We start from the raw sequence: 17,282 nt of genomic DNA on the forward strand, positions 1-17,282 counted from the left end.
TGAAGGTTGTAAGATTAGGCATACTTTTTCTTTAAAGAAAGTAAGGCGCCTGTTTGGCTCAGTAGGTTAAGCCTCTGCCTTGGGGTCATGATCTCAGAGTCCTGGGATCAAGCCTTGCAACCTGGCTCTCTGCTCAGCGGGGAGCCTGCTTCTACCTCTCTCTCTGCCTACCTCTCTGCCTACTTGTGATTTCTCTCTGTCAAATAAATAAATAAAACATTAAAAAAAAGAAAAGAAAAGAAAACACCAGATGTTTATATGCTCATGGATATGACCCAGGAGAAAGAGATGGAAAAACGTGAAAGAAGTGAAAGCGGGACTGACTTAGGATCAGAACAGGGACTGCAGTCCGGGGGACAGATGCGGGCACGTGATGGATAAGTGGTGTGAGAGGAGAGTCGTGTCAGGTTGTCTCTTTTCACAAAGGGCAGTAGAATGGGAGGGAGTAGTGTCAGAGGGCCGGAAAGAAAAGGAATGAAATGGTTGTTTTGAGGAGTAAGAAAACGAACATAACGAGGGTATATAAGAAAGTATGGCAGGGTTCAGTGGCCATTCATTTGTAAAAAGCCTATAGTCCGGTCCAGGCGTGGAAAACCAGAGGCATTTATGGTTACAGAAATACATTTGTAGCTTACTCTCACCTGACAAGATTTAATTTTTAGAAAATACACATTCATGACCAAACATGTAATCTACTGACTTTATTTAGACCAAATCCTGTTCCATTAGTTTTTAGCCCTTGAACCTTTTTCTTTTTCCCTAATATGAAATCTTCAATGTCCACAATATAGCAAGGAGAGACATCCTTACATAAAACACTAGTCAAATTTTATTTCCTCCAGGAAGAAAAGGCTCTAATAACAAAATTATTTCCCTTAAACAGTTCATAATTACACTAAATTCATTTCGATGACAAATGTAATTAGCTGCCAAAATAAGTATGATTACCTATAAGACTTCCAGAGAACTCAAGTTAGCCTGGTAGATGAAGCGTACAGTCAGCACTGACTACCAACAGCAGAATGAAGTACTAGTTACTGAGTAGCCCCATTTCTGTTTCTGGGTATTAACTGGAGAAGGGATTTACTTGAATTCAAAAGTGATAATGGGAAAACTGCTAACACTGAAAGCCTGTTTCGTATTTGTAAAAAGAGATACTTCCGCGGTACTGATGAAATCAGATGATGTATGGACAACACCTGGCAGGTAAGTAGATAGCTAGTATGTACCAATTTTCTACGTTCCTCCAACTGGTTCCCATCTCTCTGAATCACTTCTGTCCAGTGAGGGTGCAAGTTGGTTCCATAGTTACTTAGGACAGAGTAAAATGCTCCCTACTAACTACATCAGATCCCAAATTGTTAACAAGAATCAGCTGTGGAGGATACTGAACTACAGGCCTGGGCCCCACCTGCAGAGATTCAGAAAGTTGGGATAAAACCTAAAAATCTGTATTTTTAATCTTCATCAGAGTTGACTAAAATGTATTTGCATTTCACTGTCTTGGTATCAAAATACATATTCAAAGATGTTTTGTCATGTTTGTGCATTAGTATCAAAAAAACTGACTACTTTCTGAACTATGGAACTAAAAATTTTAATACTGTCTTGTTTTTCCTTTAAATTTCCTTTATTTCCTTAGATCTTTATGAAACATTTCATCTTTTGCAGATCATAGTGTTTATTGACAGATTTATGTATTCTTTTCCCATTCCTTTATACAAAAAAATTTTTATTCAATCACCAATCATCTTCATCTGACATTTCACTAAGTACAGGATTCATAATGCAACATTATTAGATCAGGCATTCAAGTGGGTCACACAAGTTCATCCTCACTGTGCCAAATACCCACTCAAAAGATACACTGAATAACAGATGCCTCCAACTGTATGTATCAACCTTAGTTTCTTGAAGTGAACCAGTACTGTTTCACAGGTCAAACTGCCAGTCTACGCAAATACACTGGAGAAGACTCAAGTGTACAACTGTATGTGTCATCTAATGGCCAGTTCACTGCAACAAGAACCTCTGTAACTTAAATGTTCCTTTGTACACTTCTCTGCCATCCTTGCAAAAGCCTCTCCTGAATAAAGTTATAGTTCAGAGCTAAAATGTACCAGAAGGCTTTTCTGTGGCAGAAATCACAACCATTTTTCCTCAAGCAATTTTAAAGACAAGGTTGAAAATAAATATGCAAGCACACAGTAAACTAAAGTCTGTGTTTAGAAATTCAGGTACAAAGCACAGTAGAACCTATGACTATAGAAGATAAATTAGAAATATAAACTAGCAATGAAGCAATCATTTCTTTCAAATAGCAGGAAATAAGTTCTCCAATACCATTATTTAGATCACTGTTTAGTGTTCATCAATTAACTCTGGAGTCACTTTTAAAAATCCCTTTTGCCGATTATGACATTTGACCAGATACACCACCCAAAATACCTTAAGTCATAGAGCATGAAATAAATGACCATTTATGATGAATTTTCAGTTTTGTATATAATGGTAGGTTCAAGAACCTTTGCAGGTTTGCTTAAGATCCCTCCTGGTGTTTATGAAAGCTTTTAAAAAAGTTATGTTCTTATCCATTTGTTGTTCCACACTATTAATGTAAAGCTCTTAGTGGTTCAGAAAGACATTTAAGCCTTGGATGCTAGAGTGATCTGTTTTACCTTCTCAAGGATGTATTCTGACTGACTTACTCCAGAGCATCACCTCCTTTGCTACACAAACACACACTTCTGCAAAATGGAGGCAAATTTCCAGACTTAAGTATAAAGAAAACTAAGATTTTTCAAACCTGGATTATAACCCTCAGTTAAGAGGAATACCAAATATATGTGCCACTTTTAAAAATTTTTCATGAAATGGAATATGTAAAAAATGAATTCCAGCTAAGTCATATTCCTTGAGAATGAATGGGACATGATGAGACCTGTTAAGGAGACATGACGCACTTTATCATCCACAATCAAAAACTTCAATTCCCTGCCTGGGGTTGACTTGGAAATGGTACAAAGTCTATGACTTCTTTAAGGATTGATTGTAATACAACGTTTTAAAAGCCTATAAACCACTGACAGCACTTGTATACATATCTTACATTCAAAACTAATCTGTGGAGCCCATTTCATTCAATTTCAGTCAGCTCCCCCATATTTGTGGCTGCTTTTACTGTGTTTTTAAAAAGGGGTACTGCTAACATTTTAAGCCATCCTAAAGATAAAACTGATGTGAAGATTTTTTTATATGTGGGATGCTTTAGGTGATTCTTAAGAATTTAAAATTATCTGTTCCTCCTTAATGTGAAACTTCCAAGAGAGCTTATGACCAGCAAAGAAATATTCCTTAGGCACTGTGAGGTGTATTAAAGATGGAGCATGAAACCAGACTGAAATGTAACGTTCGGCTGGTAACTACACTGACAGTTAACAAAACGCCTACAAGCACTACCTTAGCTGCTGAGAGCAAGAAATGCCTTTAACCCACCACTCCTGAGATTTTTAAGAGGGAAAGCTAATTTCACAATTTTAAAAAGAATCCATAGATAGTTCCAAGAACTGCACATGGTTAGGGTATTAAAAAAGATGTTTCATAAGGCATCAATGATTAAATTAATGTAATGCATATCTAACAAAAGATGATAAACACTCAGTATCATAAAACCATTTACCTCTTCTTGTAAATTTCTCTAATTCCTGCTACTTTTACCAGCTTAAATAAGAAAAGAATGCCTCTTGGCCTAACCAACTATGGTTATAAAAAAAACTAAGACATCTGAAACTATTAGGCACGTCAAAGGTACAGTTTATGTAGTTCAAGGTTCCCTTCTTAAGGGGCAAATGAGTTACCTGGCACATTATACATATGGAACTGTAAAGATCATCAACTAAATTCAACTTTCACATTTTTTAGTTAAACTGAAAGACTTATAGTAAATATCAAATATACCATATCTTCAGTTACAACTGAATAAGAGTAACATTTTACCAGATAAAAAGCTGGAATTTAAGTATGAGAAACCTTCATACACTGTGCTAGTATTGGTCTCTTCTTTTTAGACAAAAGCCAGTCATCAATACTTTCAACACAGCAGTTTAGAAGATAAACGTCCGAACAGGTGACTTCGTTGTAGTCCATAATTTAGCAATTCAATGCCACTGGCATCATAATGCTGTGGAGAGCAAGTGTATCTCCATATTTTAGTCAGATTTGTCTTTCTTCTTTCCTGTTAAGGGCACTTTGTTTACAACAGCAGACCCAACAGCTGTAACACCTCCAGCCACAGCAGACACGCCCCCTTTCACCAGCCCTATTCCCATGGAAGGCACAGTTGTAACAGCTGTTTTGGTCACCTCCAGACTCTTCCCACCAATCCAAGCCACACCACCAATGGTGGCACCAACAGCCCCCTTTGTAACACTGAAGATACCACCAGTCACACGGGACAACATGCCTGGTTGCTGCTGTGGGTGATCTTTCATTGAACCTGGTAAGAAAAAACATGAAGACAGCCAATTGTAAGTCTTTACAAGAGCAGTTCAAATCATTAAGTATCCTAAGATTTCCTAACAATCAGGAGGTTGTTTTGATAAGACGAACCACAAAAATCCAAACCTGATCAAGACACTAAAAACCTCTTCCCTCAAAACTATAGTTGTACATGGTTTTAAAACATCTTGGTCCAATGCTAAGTCTTAGTATCTATGAGAAAAAATGCTTTTGGGACTAGATAACTTTCATCAAATAGAATCTAAACTTAAATGTTTCCTTGATTTATAGTTTTGTTGCTGTTAATAAAAATCTTTATATCCTAAAAGGACATGAAAATATAGGAAGACAAATATATTTAGCCGTCGTTTCCTTGACAGAATTCAATCATCTCTGAAACAACCTTCTTCATTTAAAGCAGTGGTTTTCAAGGTATGGCCTGGGACCCCTGGGTATCCACAAGACTATTTCAGGGGCTCCACAGGATAAAAATGATTTTCATAATAATACTAACACATGATTTATCTTTTCACCTTCATTCTTTCACATTCATTCACAAGTCTACAGAATTTTCCAGAATCTAAATGATGTGCAGACTAACAAAAGATGAAACACAGAGCAGCTGTGAGAAACTAGCTCTCTTTTATTAACCCTAACATTAATGAGATCGTAAAAATTTAAAAACAAGGTCACCCAACCTGTTAAATTTTTTTTTTTTTTTTTTTTTGCTTTGGAAAATAGCTGCCTTTCAAAAACTATGTTAATCACCTTAATACGTAATAGGTCCAAGAGGGTTTTTCATATTAATTTCTCAGTTTTTATTATTTATATGGCAAATATCAATGAAGACACAAGCTTTTTGGGGTCCTCAATTTTTAAAAGTGGAAAAGCCAAAAAGTTTAAGGAACACTAATTTAAATATATGTGGGTGTCTGCTCTATTTGCATTTTGATAATGTATTTAAAGAGCTAATGCTATGTAAAAATAGAATGATTATTTATATCTTAGAATCATGTTACTTACCTAAAATCATTTTTTACAGTGTTGAGAAACTACAGCTATACTTAATACTTTCACCACACCAGTAATTCTTACAGGAGAGAGCATGTCATTTAAATATCTAGTCTGTAAAAACTCCTTTACTCTAGAAAAGGTAATATCAATATGAAAAATTCAGATTTATTTAAGTCTTTATTTTGTTTTCTGGTTTGTTTCATTTTGAATAGTAATTCAAATAAGCACATATATCAAACTTAGGCATAAAATAACAGGAAGATTTCATAAAAATTTGCTTGTTATCAACCTCAAACAAACACAGGTCTTTTCTCCTTTGTAATCTAATGATTTAGGCAGCAACAAGACATAAGCAACAGTGTTTATATTTTTCTAAACTTTGTGGAAAAACACTTGGTCATGAAACAGTTCAGACTTTTATTTTTATTTTTAAAAGATTTTATTTATTTATTTGAGAGAGAGACAGTGAGAGTGAGCATAAGAGAGCAGAAGACCAGAGGGAGAAGCAAACTCCCCATGTCGCTGCGAGCCTGATGTGAGACTCAATCCTGGGACTCCAGGATCATGACCTGAGCCAAAGGCAGTTGCTTAACCAACTGAGCCACTCGGCACCCAACAGTTCAGACTTTAATTACAGAAAAGGTACAACTCACACAAAGAAAAGTAAATTCTTGGGAACTTGGGCACAACTAGGACTACCAAAGCTACTAACTCCAAGCAGAATATCTCAGAGAAGACAACAATAAGGAACTGGTAATATTCGATGGGAGAAAAAAATTCTAGAAATCGAGCTTTTCTAACACAGCACAAATTTACCTTAAAGATTTTCATTCCATTGTTTGGAGGTTTTACAAGTATGAAAAGATCACTGGCTCATCAAAATAGCTCAGATAAAGATATAGCAATGGCTAAATTTATAAAAACCAAATTCTTAATTGAAGCTATTTGAATAATAAGCATAGTTACTATAAATTTTTAACTAGGGGTGCCTGGGTGACTCAGTTAAGCCTTTGGTTCATGTCATGATCCCATGGTGCTAGGATCGAGCCCCACATCAGGCTCTCTGCTTAGCAGGGAGTCTGCTTCTGCCTCTGCGCCCACCCACCCCTGCAAGCTTGAGCGTGCACATGCACTCTCTCTGAAATAAAATTATTTGTTTAAATAAAATTGAAGAGCTGAAATAAAAGGATATGGAAAAGCATCTGAGTATGTTAATTATAAAATTATGATGAAAAGGCATAATTGGTAATTCTTTTGTAATCAAGGTCACTAACACCAGGAAAAGGAAAAAAATCCTGATTTGAGAATAGAACAGATAACTTCCTCATGCTGAATACCTTCATTAGTATTACCCTGCTATGCCAAATTTGGTGCACATGCATTTAATGAAGATGATTTTTCTTAGTCAAAGTAGATAAATATTAATGCTGTTGACACTCTTTAATTAGTGTGCTCTTAATTACCACCATATAAATTATCTGCTCTGCAGACTACTCTGGTTTAGCAGGTTCCTATACAAAGATATTACCAAAGCTTTCTCTTCCGTGACAAGCATGCTCCTGAGCAGTCTTTCTCTCTTTCCTGACTTTATCCCTACAAAGTCCTTACTGACTTTCTCATTAAGCCCTAACTTTTCAACACGCTAGAGTTCTAGACCTAAAATATAAGTCAAGAAAACAGCTGAACTAATAATTTTCCAGGATATTCTTCCACCAAACTAAAATTAATCACCTAGTTACCACCATCTTCTTTTAGGGTTAAGTACAAACTTTTCATTGTATTTTCCTAACAATTTCATTTTTGTCTACCAGCCTGGACAGTGGGTAACTGAGAAGAAAATAAAATACCCAATCACAACTTCCAGTCTCCCCTCTCCCCAGAGATACTAGTCTGCCTGCAACTCCAGTATGGTCTGCTGGCCATTTCATCGCTTTGTCCTCACTTTGATTCTCTATCTGACTGATTAGGACTGTCCTGTACAAACATACAGTTGTCGAAGGAAATTACTATTTGGTTTAAGTTTTAAAATGTTCTACACCAAAACCATAAACAGAAAATGCCTGCGGTCATTTTCTATATATAGCCAAGACATTCACATACGCAGTTAGCATTTCCAACGATTTTTGAAGTCCTAAGTAAGAAAAGGACTCGTGATGTCACAATTTTCAAGCTAAAAGAGAATTTAAATTAAGCAGACCCTAAGACTATGTATTACTATAAGAAGAAGAACTACCAATGATAAATAACAGCTTAATAACCAATCTCAAGTGGCTCTTGAATTGAGTTTTTGTATGCATTACGTGAAAAATTAAACATGGTCCATCCTTCCTCTGCACCCCATACCCATTCTTTACAAATGAAAGAATACTCTTAACTTGTGAAATGGTCTTAATAAAAGAGTAGCAACAGATCTTCTATAATACAACTGTTGCATGGTGTCCCCATTCAGCAATATATGTGCTTTCATCTTACAAGCTAAAAGTGTTTATCTTCAATTACTTTTGGAACATCTTCACTGATAAGATAAACAGACTGTTACTTTAAATTTAATAAAAACAATCAGAATTTTAATTTAGTAGGACCCTTGTTTTCATTTTTAGTATGTCAGATGCATACTTACCTTCTGGTGGTTCATCACTAAGGTATGATGGGAGTTCTTGATTTTTATCTGCCTGATTCATGATCTCCTAAAAAACACATACACATTTCATTGTAACCTCAACCTGTGAGATGACCTCTTAGCAAATGCTAAATTAAGACTTAATCAACTTTATTCAGATAAACATTTTAAAACACTTGTCACAAAACTACATTTTTCTCCTAGTTTGTGGTGTTTAAGAAATACTTTTACTTACAATAGTAGACAATATGAATCTTATCTCAAACACCGACCAAAGAGTAACAAGCATAGTACAAGCTTTCCTATGTTGTTACTACTGCTTACTAATTGTAAGAAAGTTGGAAAATCAGGGCTGGTAGACAAAAATCTTAAGTGCTTCCTCCTACAGAGTACTGGTTAACTTAACTGTAATTTATTTTATATCAGACTTAGAGAAAACCTGTATTATGACTAAAAAACATGTTTTATCTGAAAATTTTCTAAAAATTATGATGTCCTTTTATAAAGATGACATCATCAATCTGAATCATTAAGAGATGGATTTTGATTACTTTTTATTGTTTTTAGAGCTCTTACAAACACAGGTAGCAAAAGAACCCAAAATGTATGAAAAAATACATATGTGATTACCTCCTTAGTACAAGTAGTAAAGGAACCTAAGAAATAAAATAAGCTACACTGGGATGCAAAAAACATAAACTTTCTTTTCCCAATTTCCTTTACTGTCTTGAAATATTTGTTTTTAAATTCACTTGACTAAGAAAAGATTAAAACAAGACTGGAATACTAGTACTCCAATACTACAAGTATTAGAATCCTACTTAAATTTAAAACAAAATATGCAGAAATCCTGGACCGAATATGCATGTTCCTTCCTAATGAAAAACTCCCATGGAGCCACGTTCTTCCCTACTGAACTGTTAATTCCAAAAGAAGATACTGTTTAGCTCGTTCCCTACTATGTTCCCAGGATCTGTATACCGTACACATACAAATCCAGATTATCTAGCTGATCAACCAATCAAGAGATGTTACTATATCATGTACAGAAATATAGAGAAAGCATATACACACATCTTACATATGTTAACTGGACTTTAAAAACAGGTGTGATGAGGAGGGGGCGCCTTGCTGGCTCAGTCTGTAGAGCATGTGACTCTTGACCGCAGGGTCATGAGTTCAAGCCCCACACTGGTCATAAAGCTTATTTAAAAAACAGGTGTGACAGCAATTGCCTACATTTCAAAAGTGCCTTTCTGTATATATCCCACAAATCCCAACTAAAAGACTTACCTTTTCCTAATTCAGAATCTCTTTAAAAGGTTAATTTTGCCACGTATATCTTGTAATTTAAAAGACCACCATTTTTTTTTAAGATTTTATTTATTTATTTGTCAGAAAGAGAGAGAGAAAGCACACAAGCAGGCAGAGGGGCAGGCAGAGGTAGAGAGAGAGGCAGGCTCCCCACTGAGCAAGGAGCCCGATTTGGGACTCAATCCCAGGACCCTGGGATCATGACCTGAGCCAAAGGCAGCGGCTTAACCCACTGAGCCACCCAGGTGTCCCAAAGACCACCATTTTAAAAGATGGGTGCTGCTTCATAAAAGACAAATGCAAATTCATTTATATAATATGAACTGACTTTATCCTTCTATGGGTAGGCAAAGGAGGGCCATGACAGTAACACTGTCAGAGCTGTGCTTTAAGAAGCTAACAGAAGCAAGAACAGATGAAGAAGGTGGGGTGCCTGCATCGCTCAGTTGGTGAAGTGGCTAACTCTTGATTTCCGCTCAGGTCATGGTCTTGGGGGGCCTGGGATCGAGCCCTGCGTCTGGCTCTGCGCTCAGTGCGTCTGCTTGAGATCTTCTCTCTCCTCCAACCCTCCTCCCTGCCACCCACCTCACGCCTGCTCTCCTTCTAAAATTAAAAAAAAAAAAAAAAAAAAAGAACAGATGAAGGACAGAGAGATTAAACACAGTAAGTGGCTACTTTAGAAGTTCAGTGAGATAGAGGAAACAGTTTAAGCCCTGCCGGGTTTTCCTGTATAAATAAATGGGCAAAAATCTAGGAATCACCCTTGATTTCCCTTTTTTTTTCTTTTACAATCCTATCTAATCATCGGTAAATTCTGCTGCCTAAATAAATACAGAATACAACCACTTCTCATCACCTCTACTGCTAAACTATCATTTCTCTTACTTGGGCTGCTACAAAGTTATCTTAACTGGCCTCTGAGCCTCAACCTTTGCTGTTCCTCAGGTCTAGCATGTCACACTCTGCTTAAACCCCTACAACTGCTTCCTGTTTTGTTCAGAATAAAATCCAGAGCTGAGGCCTGACATCTAACACTCTGATGTTAACATTCTGCCTCTCTCTCATACCAGTCTACCAACCTGGGTTTCCCTGCTCACCCTTCTACTGAAAGGCTCTTCCCCAAGTGTTCATGGCTTGCTTCCTTACTTCCCTTCAGCTCTTTATGTGAATGTCCCCTAACAGAGATCTTCCCAGATCACTAGATTTGCACCCTCCTACTCCCTTCCCTATCATTTTCACCTAACCCTGATCAATTTTCTTCATTGCTCATACTTCACTTTACATATAATATATTTATATATAAACACATAGGTTTACTTTGTGTCTCCTATAATTAGAATGTAAGCTCCATGAGAACAAGGCTTGGTTTTGCTGCATCCCCAGAGCCTTTTTCAATGCCAGATGCACAGCAGACAAATAACTGAATTTTTTGTATGAAGCAGAACAGAGCTTGGATATTAATATGAGATACAAGGAAAACGTAGGATGGAAAATTTCTAGTGTGAGCATAAAGACAAGGGGCAGCGGACAAGAAACCACTTCTGAGAAAAGATGAAGGACTTTTTAACATTTTTATTTTATTGTGCTAAGAATACTTAACATGACATCTACCCTCTAAAATAGAAGTGTACATTACTGTTAACTACACATGTGATGAAAGGGCTTTTTTTGAACAGCTGGATTTCAAATGCCTTTGGGGCATCTACATGACATGTTTAGGAGGCAAATGGATTTAAGGAGTCTGAAACTCAGCTTGAAGTCTGAGTTAGAGTTGATGCCCTGTAAGTGGTATGAAGTGATAGTGACAAATGTGGGGGGATGGGAGATATGAGCAAGGAAAAGAATGAAGGGAGAAATAGACTGATAACCTTAACTGGACCGCTCGTATTTAAGAGCTGAGTGAAAGAGAAGCCAGCAAAAGCAAACAAAATACAAAATACATCTGAAAAATGTACAAATGTACAAATGACTACAGCCTCAGAGAAGGCAAGAGATGAATTTATAAGCTTCCTAGAGACACACAATGCAGACATTAAGATAATTTATGAAGACCAAATACTATGTAGAAATGCTAATGTTATATTCAGAGAATATAAAATGCATACATTATATAACCCAATTTTTTTAATGCATATGAAAAGACTTTAAAAACGAAATATACCAAAATGTTGACAAAGACTGCCACTAGGAGGTAGAAATATATAGCAAGAGAAGAGACAGAGAGAGAGACCATGCTACACAGAGAAAAAAATCTCTTATGTATGTAAATCTATATGTAGTTATGTATGTAAATCTATATGTAGTCATATAATATAATATATATACATATATATAATATATATACAAATATATTAATATATATTATATATATGTATATATAATATATATACAAATATGTATTTAACATCTATATTTTCCGTTTCTACCATAAACATGTATTGCTTTCATACCTAAAGAAAATTATATATTTTTAAGCCTTAAAATCAGTGATTCATTAAAGGGTAATTCTGAAGATTTAGCAGTTCATCTACCTAGTTCTTATCCTAGTTTTTTTTAGGTTTTTATCCTCAAATCAAGGTTATCTGAAAAAAACAAAAACAAAACTTAAATCACAAAATGCTGATATGAAGAAAATGACATTGGGTTTAATTCTCAGTTATGTCCTTAGTAAGCAAACCCTGACAAAGAGCCTTATGCAGGCTATTTAGTACACTATACTGCACTGTAAAGAAATTACCTACTACATCACTCGATAGCTCTGATAAGAAGCTCCACATAAGAAGTTTCTTCAACGGTATTCAGAAAAACTTTTGTTTCCGCAACAGATTCAGAAAACTTTCTTCTTTCTGAGAGCTGTGCACTTTCCTTAAAAGAAAGATGTCTCTTTTCTCCCTTTTCTCTTTGGCTTCCAGGAAGCTTACAGGTAAAATCACAACTTACCTGGGCAGGTGCCTGATGCCTGCCTAGTTGTCCTAATTTCCCCCAACTCCATGCCTCAAGATCCCAGCTCTCACTGCTATTCTCCCTGGTTGGTTTGCAATTTGAGTATCTTATTTACAATCTTATCATTCTGTTAGAATATGTTTTTGTTGTAAGCGGACACACAGTATTTGTGGACTAAGTGGGATAAAATTATCATCTGTATTATGTTTATTTTAAGCAACACGAGGAAAGATACATAGCAATATATGGTCTAAATTTTTGGTTAAAAAAAAAAAGAATACTTTAAGCTAGAATTGTGCTTTCCAAATGTTTTTAAGAGAAAGCAGTAGTACACCAGAGGCTTCAAGAACCACAGTAGAGAGATAATGCATGCATTTTACTACACAGTAATTTAAAATACTTTTTGTGTTTACATATACACTAATTAAAAAGACTACTGAAAAGTGCTTGGGAGTTTTTTAGAATAACCAGACTCTCAAGAAATTTCCTTATTGCTTAGAATTTCTTCAGGATATACTCTCAGATTTACCACCTCTCTCTTCCCAGCCCACAACACTCCCACCCCCATTCCCCATGAATTTATTCTGCTCTTCAGTTAGATGTACTTTTGGCAGAAGAGTTTGAAATGTAGGAATCTAGATACTATTATACAGAAATATTCACAGATACATTTAATATTGTTAGTGATAGTTGCCAAAAGGATTATCAATAAGCAGAAAAAAAGAAAATGTGGAGTCCTGCCAGGCTAGAAGCAGGGCTACCAAGAACAGAGGAACTTGCCATTAGAGGGCTCTGAAGTCCTAAGAGGCCACAGGGATTGATTTTTGTTTTGATGATATATTTTTTAATGTCTGAGTTTCTTGTACATCACTGGTGTTTAAAGCAAGTACGAAGTATTAAAATTCCTCCAGAACTCATAGTGTATTAAAAATTGTGTAAAAGTGCAAGTATTTGGAATATTGTTGTTTTCTGAATTCCTAATTTGATCATAAGGCATCAAATACCTTGTAGAAAATATTTTTGCTAAAATCCTTAACTATCTGTAATGCCACCTGCACTTTCTACTCAGATAAATCACTCTCAGCCCCTTCCCAGATATATGTGCCGAACTTTGAGTGATATTACCTTTTTACAGGTACTATCACTTTATCACTAAGGAGAATTATTTTTTATATTACCACCTTGAACATTGTCATCACTACAGCCGTCTTATTTCTTTTAAATTGTGAATTCTAAAAACAAACACACTTCTAATCTCTTAAAACTGGAAAAGATAATCTGCTTTTAAAATTTAAAAGTATACACATGGAGACTAGTAACAAATGGCAGGAAAAGTGTCAAAATGACCATTTAAATGTTACCCTTAAACAAAATTATTTCATTCTATGCAAACCATCTGCCCTAAACTCACTGAATTATTAGTTCAATATATAGGTGGGTCCCTACTATGTGCCAGCCACCGTGTCAGGCTCTGAGATTTCAGCATGATTCAGCACACATAAGACTTCTCTAAACCAATTTACCCAAAAGGGACACATTTTCTTGGCATTTATTAATTTATTTCATGCAAAACTCCAAAAATTATCTGCTCTCTAGGAACTCATAATATACGTAAGTTTCTATTTTCTAAGGAAGGCAATTAAACAGAAAACAGCCTTTATGGAGAACCTGGGTGGCTCAGTTGGTTAAGTGTCTATCTTTGGCTCAAGTCATGATCCCAGCTTCCTGGGATTGAGCCCCGCCCTCATCGGGCTCCCTGCTCTGCAGGAGCCTGCTTCTCCCTCTCCCACTCCCCCTGCTTTTGTTCCCTCCCTTGACGTCTCTCTCTCTCTGTCATATAAATAAAATCTTTTTAAAAATTTTTTAAATAAAAACTAAAAACAGAAAACAGCCTTTAGATCAGGACAAATAACTGAACTACTTCTATGGACATGAATCAGTTTTACCACTTGGTCCTAACATGTGAACAAATTTAGAATACCAACTAAAACTGGTTGTAAGTGTATCTTTTTAAGAAATGGTGAAATGTGAAAGACTTCTTTGCTGTAGACTAAGATTCGCCAGTAGTTACTTTAGGCATTTTAGGCCAAGGAGAAATAATTCTTGTCCTGTACAACGGTATCATAGACACAGCAGCTGGCAAATATATAATGAGCAAGGATTAATAACAACACTATTCCCTAGAGGGTAATTTCTTCCAATAATAGAAATAAGTAAACAAATGCCTCTTAGGAGCCCCCCCCCCTTTTTTTAAGGAAAACAGATGAATCAGTGTTGTTTGTAGAGATCTACATTTGATACATCAAGTTTTCATTAATGGTGAAAACAGTATACAAATTTGCCTATGGCTAAACACCCCCTTTGTGTACTAAAGGAAGTTAAACAGCACATTATATGAAGCACATTATAAACACATTATATGAAGCCTAACTACAAAATACACTACACAACAGTTTACCTTCAAAGCCATTTCAAAAACCTATTAAATAGTACATGCCAATTTCCCATAAGAAAAAGATTATAAATGAATTAGCTAAACTCTTCTACACATTCTATATATAGGAACTTTGCCACATCCTCACTCCCGTTTTTAGCTTCTTTGCCAAATAACTACTAAGTTTCAAAATACGTTTATACAGAACTTTAACAGACATACACCAACAGGCAGTGTATATTAAAACACCAGCTTACTGTGTTTAGGCTTCTCTAGTTAACCAACTATCCTGAACAGGCTGCTTTTATACACAGCCCGCCCATTAAATCAACAGAAAGCAGGCTACAAGAAATGCACTGAATCTGGCAGGGAAGAAAAAGTAATCTGTCAGTAAAGCTTTTAAGGGACCACCTTAGGGACAGCAACAACTGACAGTATCAAAATGACAACTTTTTAAGTGCGGCCTTTAAGTGAAACATTAAGCAGAATTACAATAAGCTAAGATAACCAGTATACCAGTAATCTTCACCAAATTATACCTCATTAGTTCAACAGATATTTGTGTCCCTACCATGTCACCAGACACTGTGTTAGGCACGGAGGTTGTAACTAGAACAAGCAGGTGAAGGCCCCACTCTGAAGGAGTTTATATGTAATCCAGTGAGCTATCTTCAGGAAGTAGCAAAAACAGCAAGTACTCAATGACTGAAACAAAGACAGGTAAAGATTTTCCTTTAGTTAAACACACACACACAGAAATTTTCTATCTATCCTTAAACTTTTCTAACAATATTCTCTATATATAGACATATTTTTATTGAACTTGGTTTCTGGTACATCTGCCATAACACAGACTAAAGAAATGAAAGCGTGGGGCAGGGGGGGGCGGTCCAAACAGAGTCCAAATGAGTTTATTGAACATTACTTCCCTAGTTCTTTGCAAAAGCAGGCATGGCCACACACACGCAAACACAGACCTGTTGATGTGGTATCAGTATTCCTGGGAGCCCTCTAGAGTACCCACACCAGTGTATGTTCTAAAGATTAAACAATCGCCTATAGCAAATAAAGCATTTTCATCTGGAATTAGCGCAGTGTTCCCAAGAGCCTAATAAGTAAAATAAGGACTCTCCACTTTAGGCGTTTCTAAACCTTTCCCATTGGCCCCTTCTCCCCCCACTGATCTCTTTAGTCACAGCAAGTCTTTTTCTTTTTTTCTTTAGCAGAGGGAGTGACGTGGCAGGAGAGGCAGAAAATGACCCTGGAGAAGCCGTGACTAGGGCCAAGCGCAGCACCTCCTCCCTCTGCTCCACGTTGTATATCCAGCACAGCACCACTCCCACAGGGTTCCAGAAATCTCACGTCTTCTCATATACAAAAGACGATCTATTTAGGCGGGGATCTAACTGGAAGTGGGAGCTTGGGGACCAGTCTCGAAGCTGCGTGTGCACACCCGGCACGGTTTTGCTTTAGACTCGGGAGGCAGTGATGGCACTGACGGGTGCTCCAGCGGTCCCCAGCCACCCCTGGTGCCGGCAGCGCCTCTCTCTATTCCACACTTTCAGCTTTAGGTTAGGCGTGAGAGTAGAGCCCTTTCTACGTGGGAAGAGCACGGGGGCCCCAGGCTCGTTTGCCTGAACCCACGAGAGCGGTTTATCAACAGGTCAGGAGTTAGTGTGGTGGGGAAGCCCAGCACACTGCCGCATCCCTCTCCTCTCCCAAGCTGCTGACGCCCTCCCACCCCACCCCCATCCCCCCAGGCTGACACCCAAGGAGCGGAGAAGTGAAGCGGAGGCTTCCAAGGAGAGTCCCCGGCCACAAACCACCGATGGGGAGCCCAGGACACGTAAAGAATAACAACCCAGCCCGCGAACCTCCGTCCGCCCCCAACATCACCCCGCCCCTCCCCCTTTCCCGCTCAGTCCCCCCAAAAGGCTCCGCTCGGGGAAGCCAGGCCCGGGGGTGGTGAGGTGCAGGAGAGCTAACGGAAGAAGGCGACAGAGAGGAGGACAGGAAGCCAGGACGGCGCCCCCCGCCCTCCCAGCCCCACTTACTCACCTCCGGGGTCGAGGGTCGGCGCCTGGCGCTGGGGCTGGCGGAGGGAGCCGGCTGCACGGGAGAGCGCTGCGGGAGCTTGAGCGACTGGCACAGCCCCGGGCAGCTGCGGGTTCGGGAGGCGCTTCCTCAGGCTTTGGAGCCAGAAGACTCCGTTGGCGACGACGGCAGTAGCGGCCTCTGGCTGCGGACGTGGCGCCGGACGCGACCCGCCCCCTCCGCCGCCTCCTCAGCTCCCGCCTCCTCCCGCGGCTCCGGCTCCGACGCGCAGGCGCACCCCAGGCCCCTCCCGCGCCCACCCGGCACACGCCCACCCGTTTCTCGAACTGCCTTGCCCTCCCAGCAGCCCCCTGCCGGCTGCCTCCGAACGTGCGCACGCGCGGCGCCCCTGCGGCCTGCTCCCGC

General features: G+C 38.3%; 1 protein-coding gene across 2 annotated transcripts; it reads right to left on the minus strand.

The window, feature by feature from the left end:
• Positions 1-686: 686 nt before the first annotated feature.
• Positions 687-17,235, minus strand: TMEM263 (transmembrane protein 263). 2 transcript variants are annotated; one of them, XM_045083979.1, is made up of 4 exons: positions 16,881-17,235; positions 15,394-15,527; positions 8,132-8,198; positions 687-4,495 (listed from the first exon to the last, which is right to left on the minus strand). In XM_045083979.1, exons 2-4 carry the CDS (start codon positions 15,394-15,396, stop codon positions 4,209-4,211), a joined length of 357 nt encoding a protein of 118 aa, XP_044939914.1. In that variant the 5' UTR covers positions 15,397-15,527; positions 16,881-17,235; the 3' UTR covers positions 687-4,208. The 2 variants fall into 2 exon arrangements, with proteins under 2 accessions (XP_044939914.1, XP_004743133.1); XM_004743076.3 differs by lacking the exon at positions 15,394-15,527 and having other exon boundaries at positions 16,881-17,191.
• Between the last annotated feature and the right edge of the window lie 47 nt (positions 17,236-17,282).

This window comes from Mustela putorius, unplaced genomic scaffold, assembly GCF_011764305.1.
Source record: "Mustela putorius furo isolate JIRA1106 unplaced genomic scaffold, ASM1176430v1.1 tig00000738_pilon_pilon_pilon, whole genome shotgun sequence".
NCBI classification, from domain to species: Eukaryota; Metazoa; Chordata; class Mammalia; order Carnivora; family Mustelidae; genus Mustela; species Mustela putorius.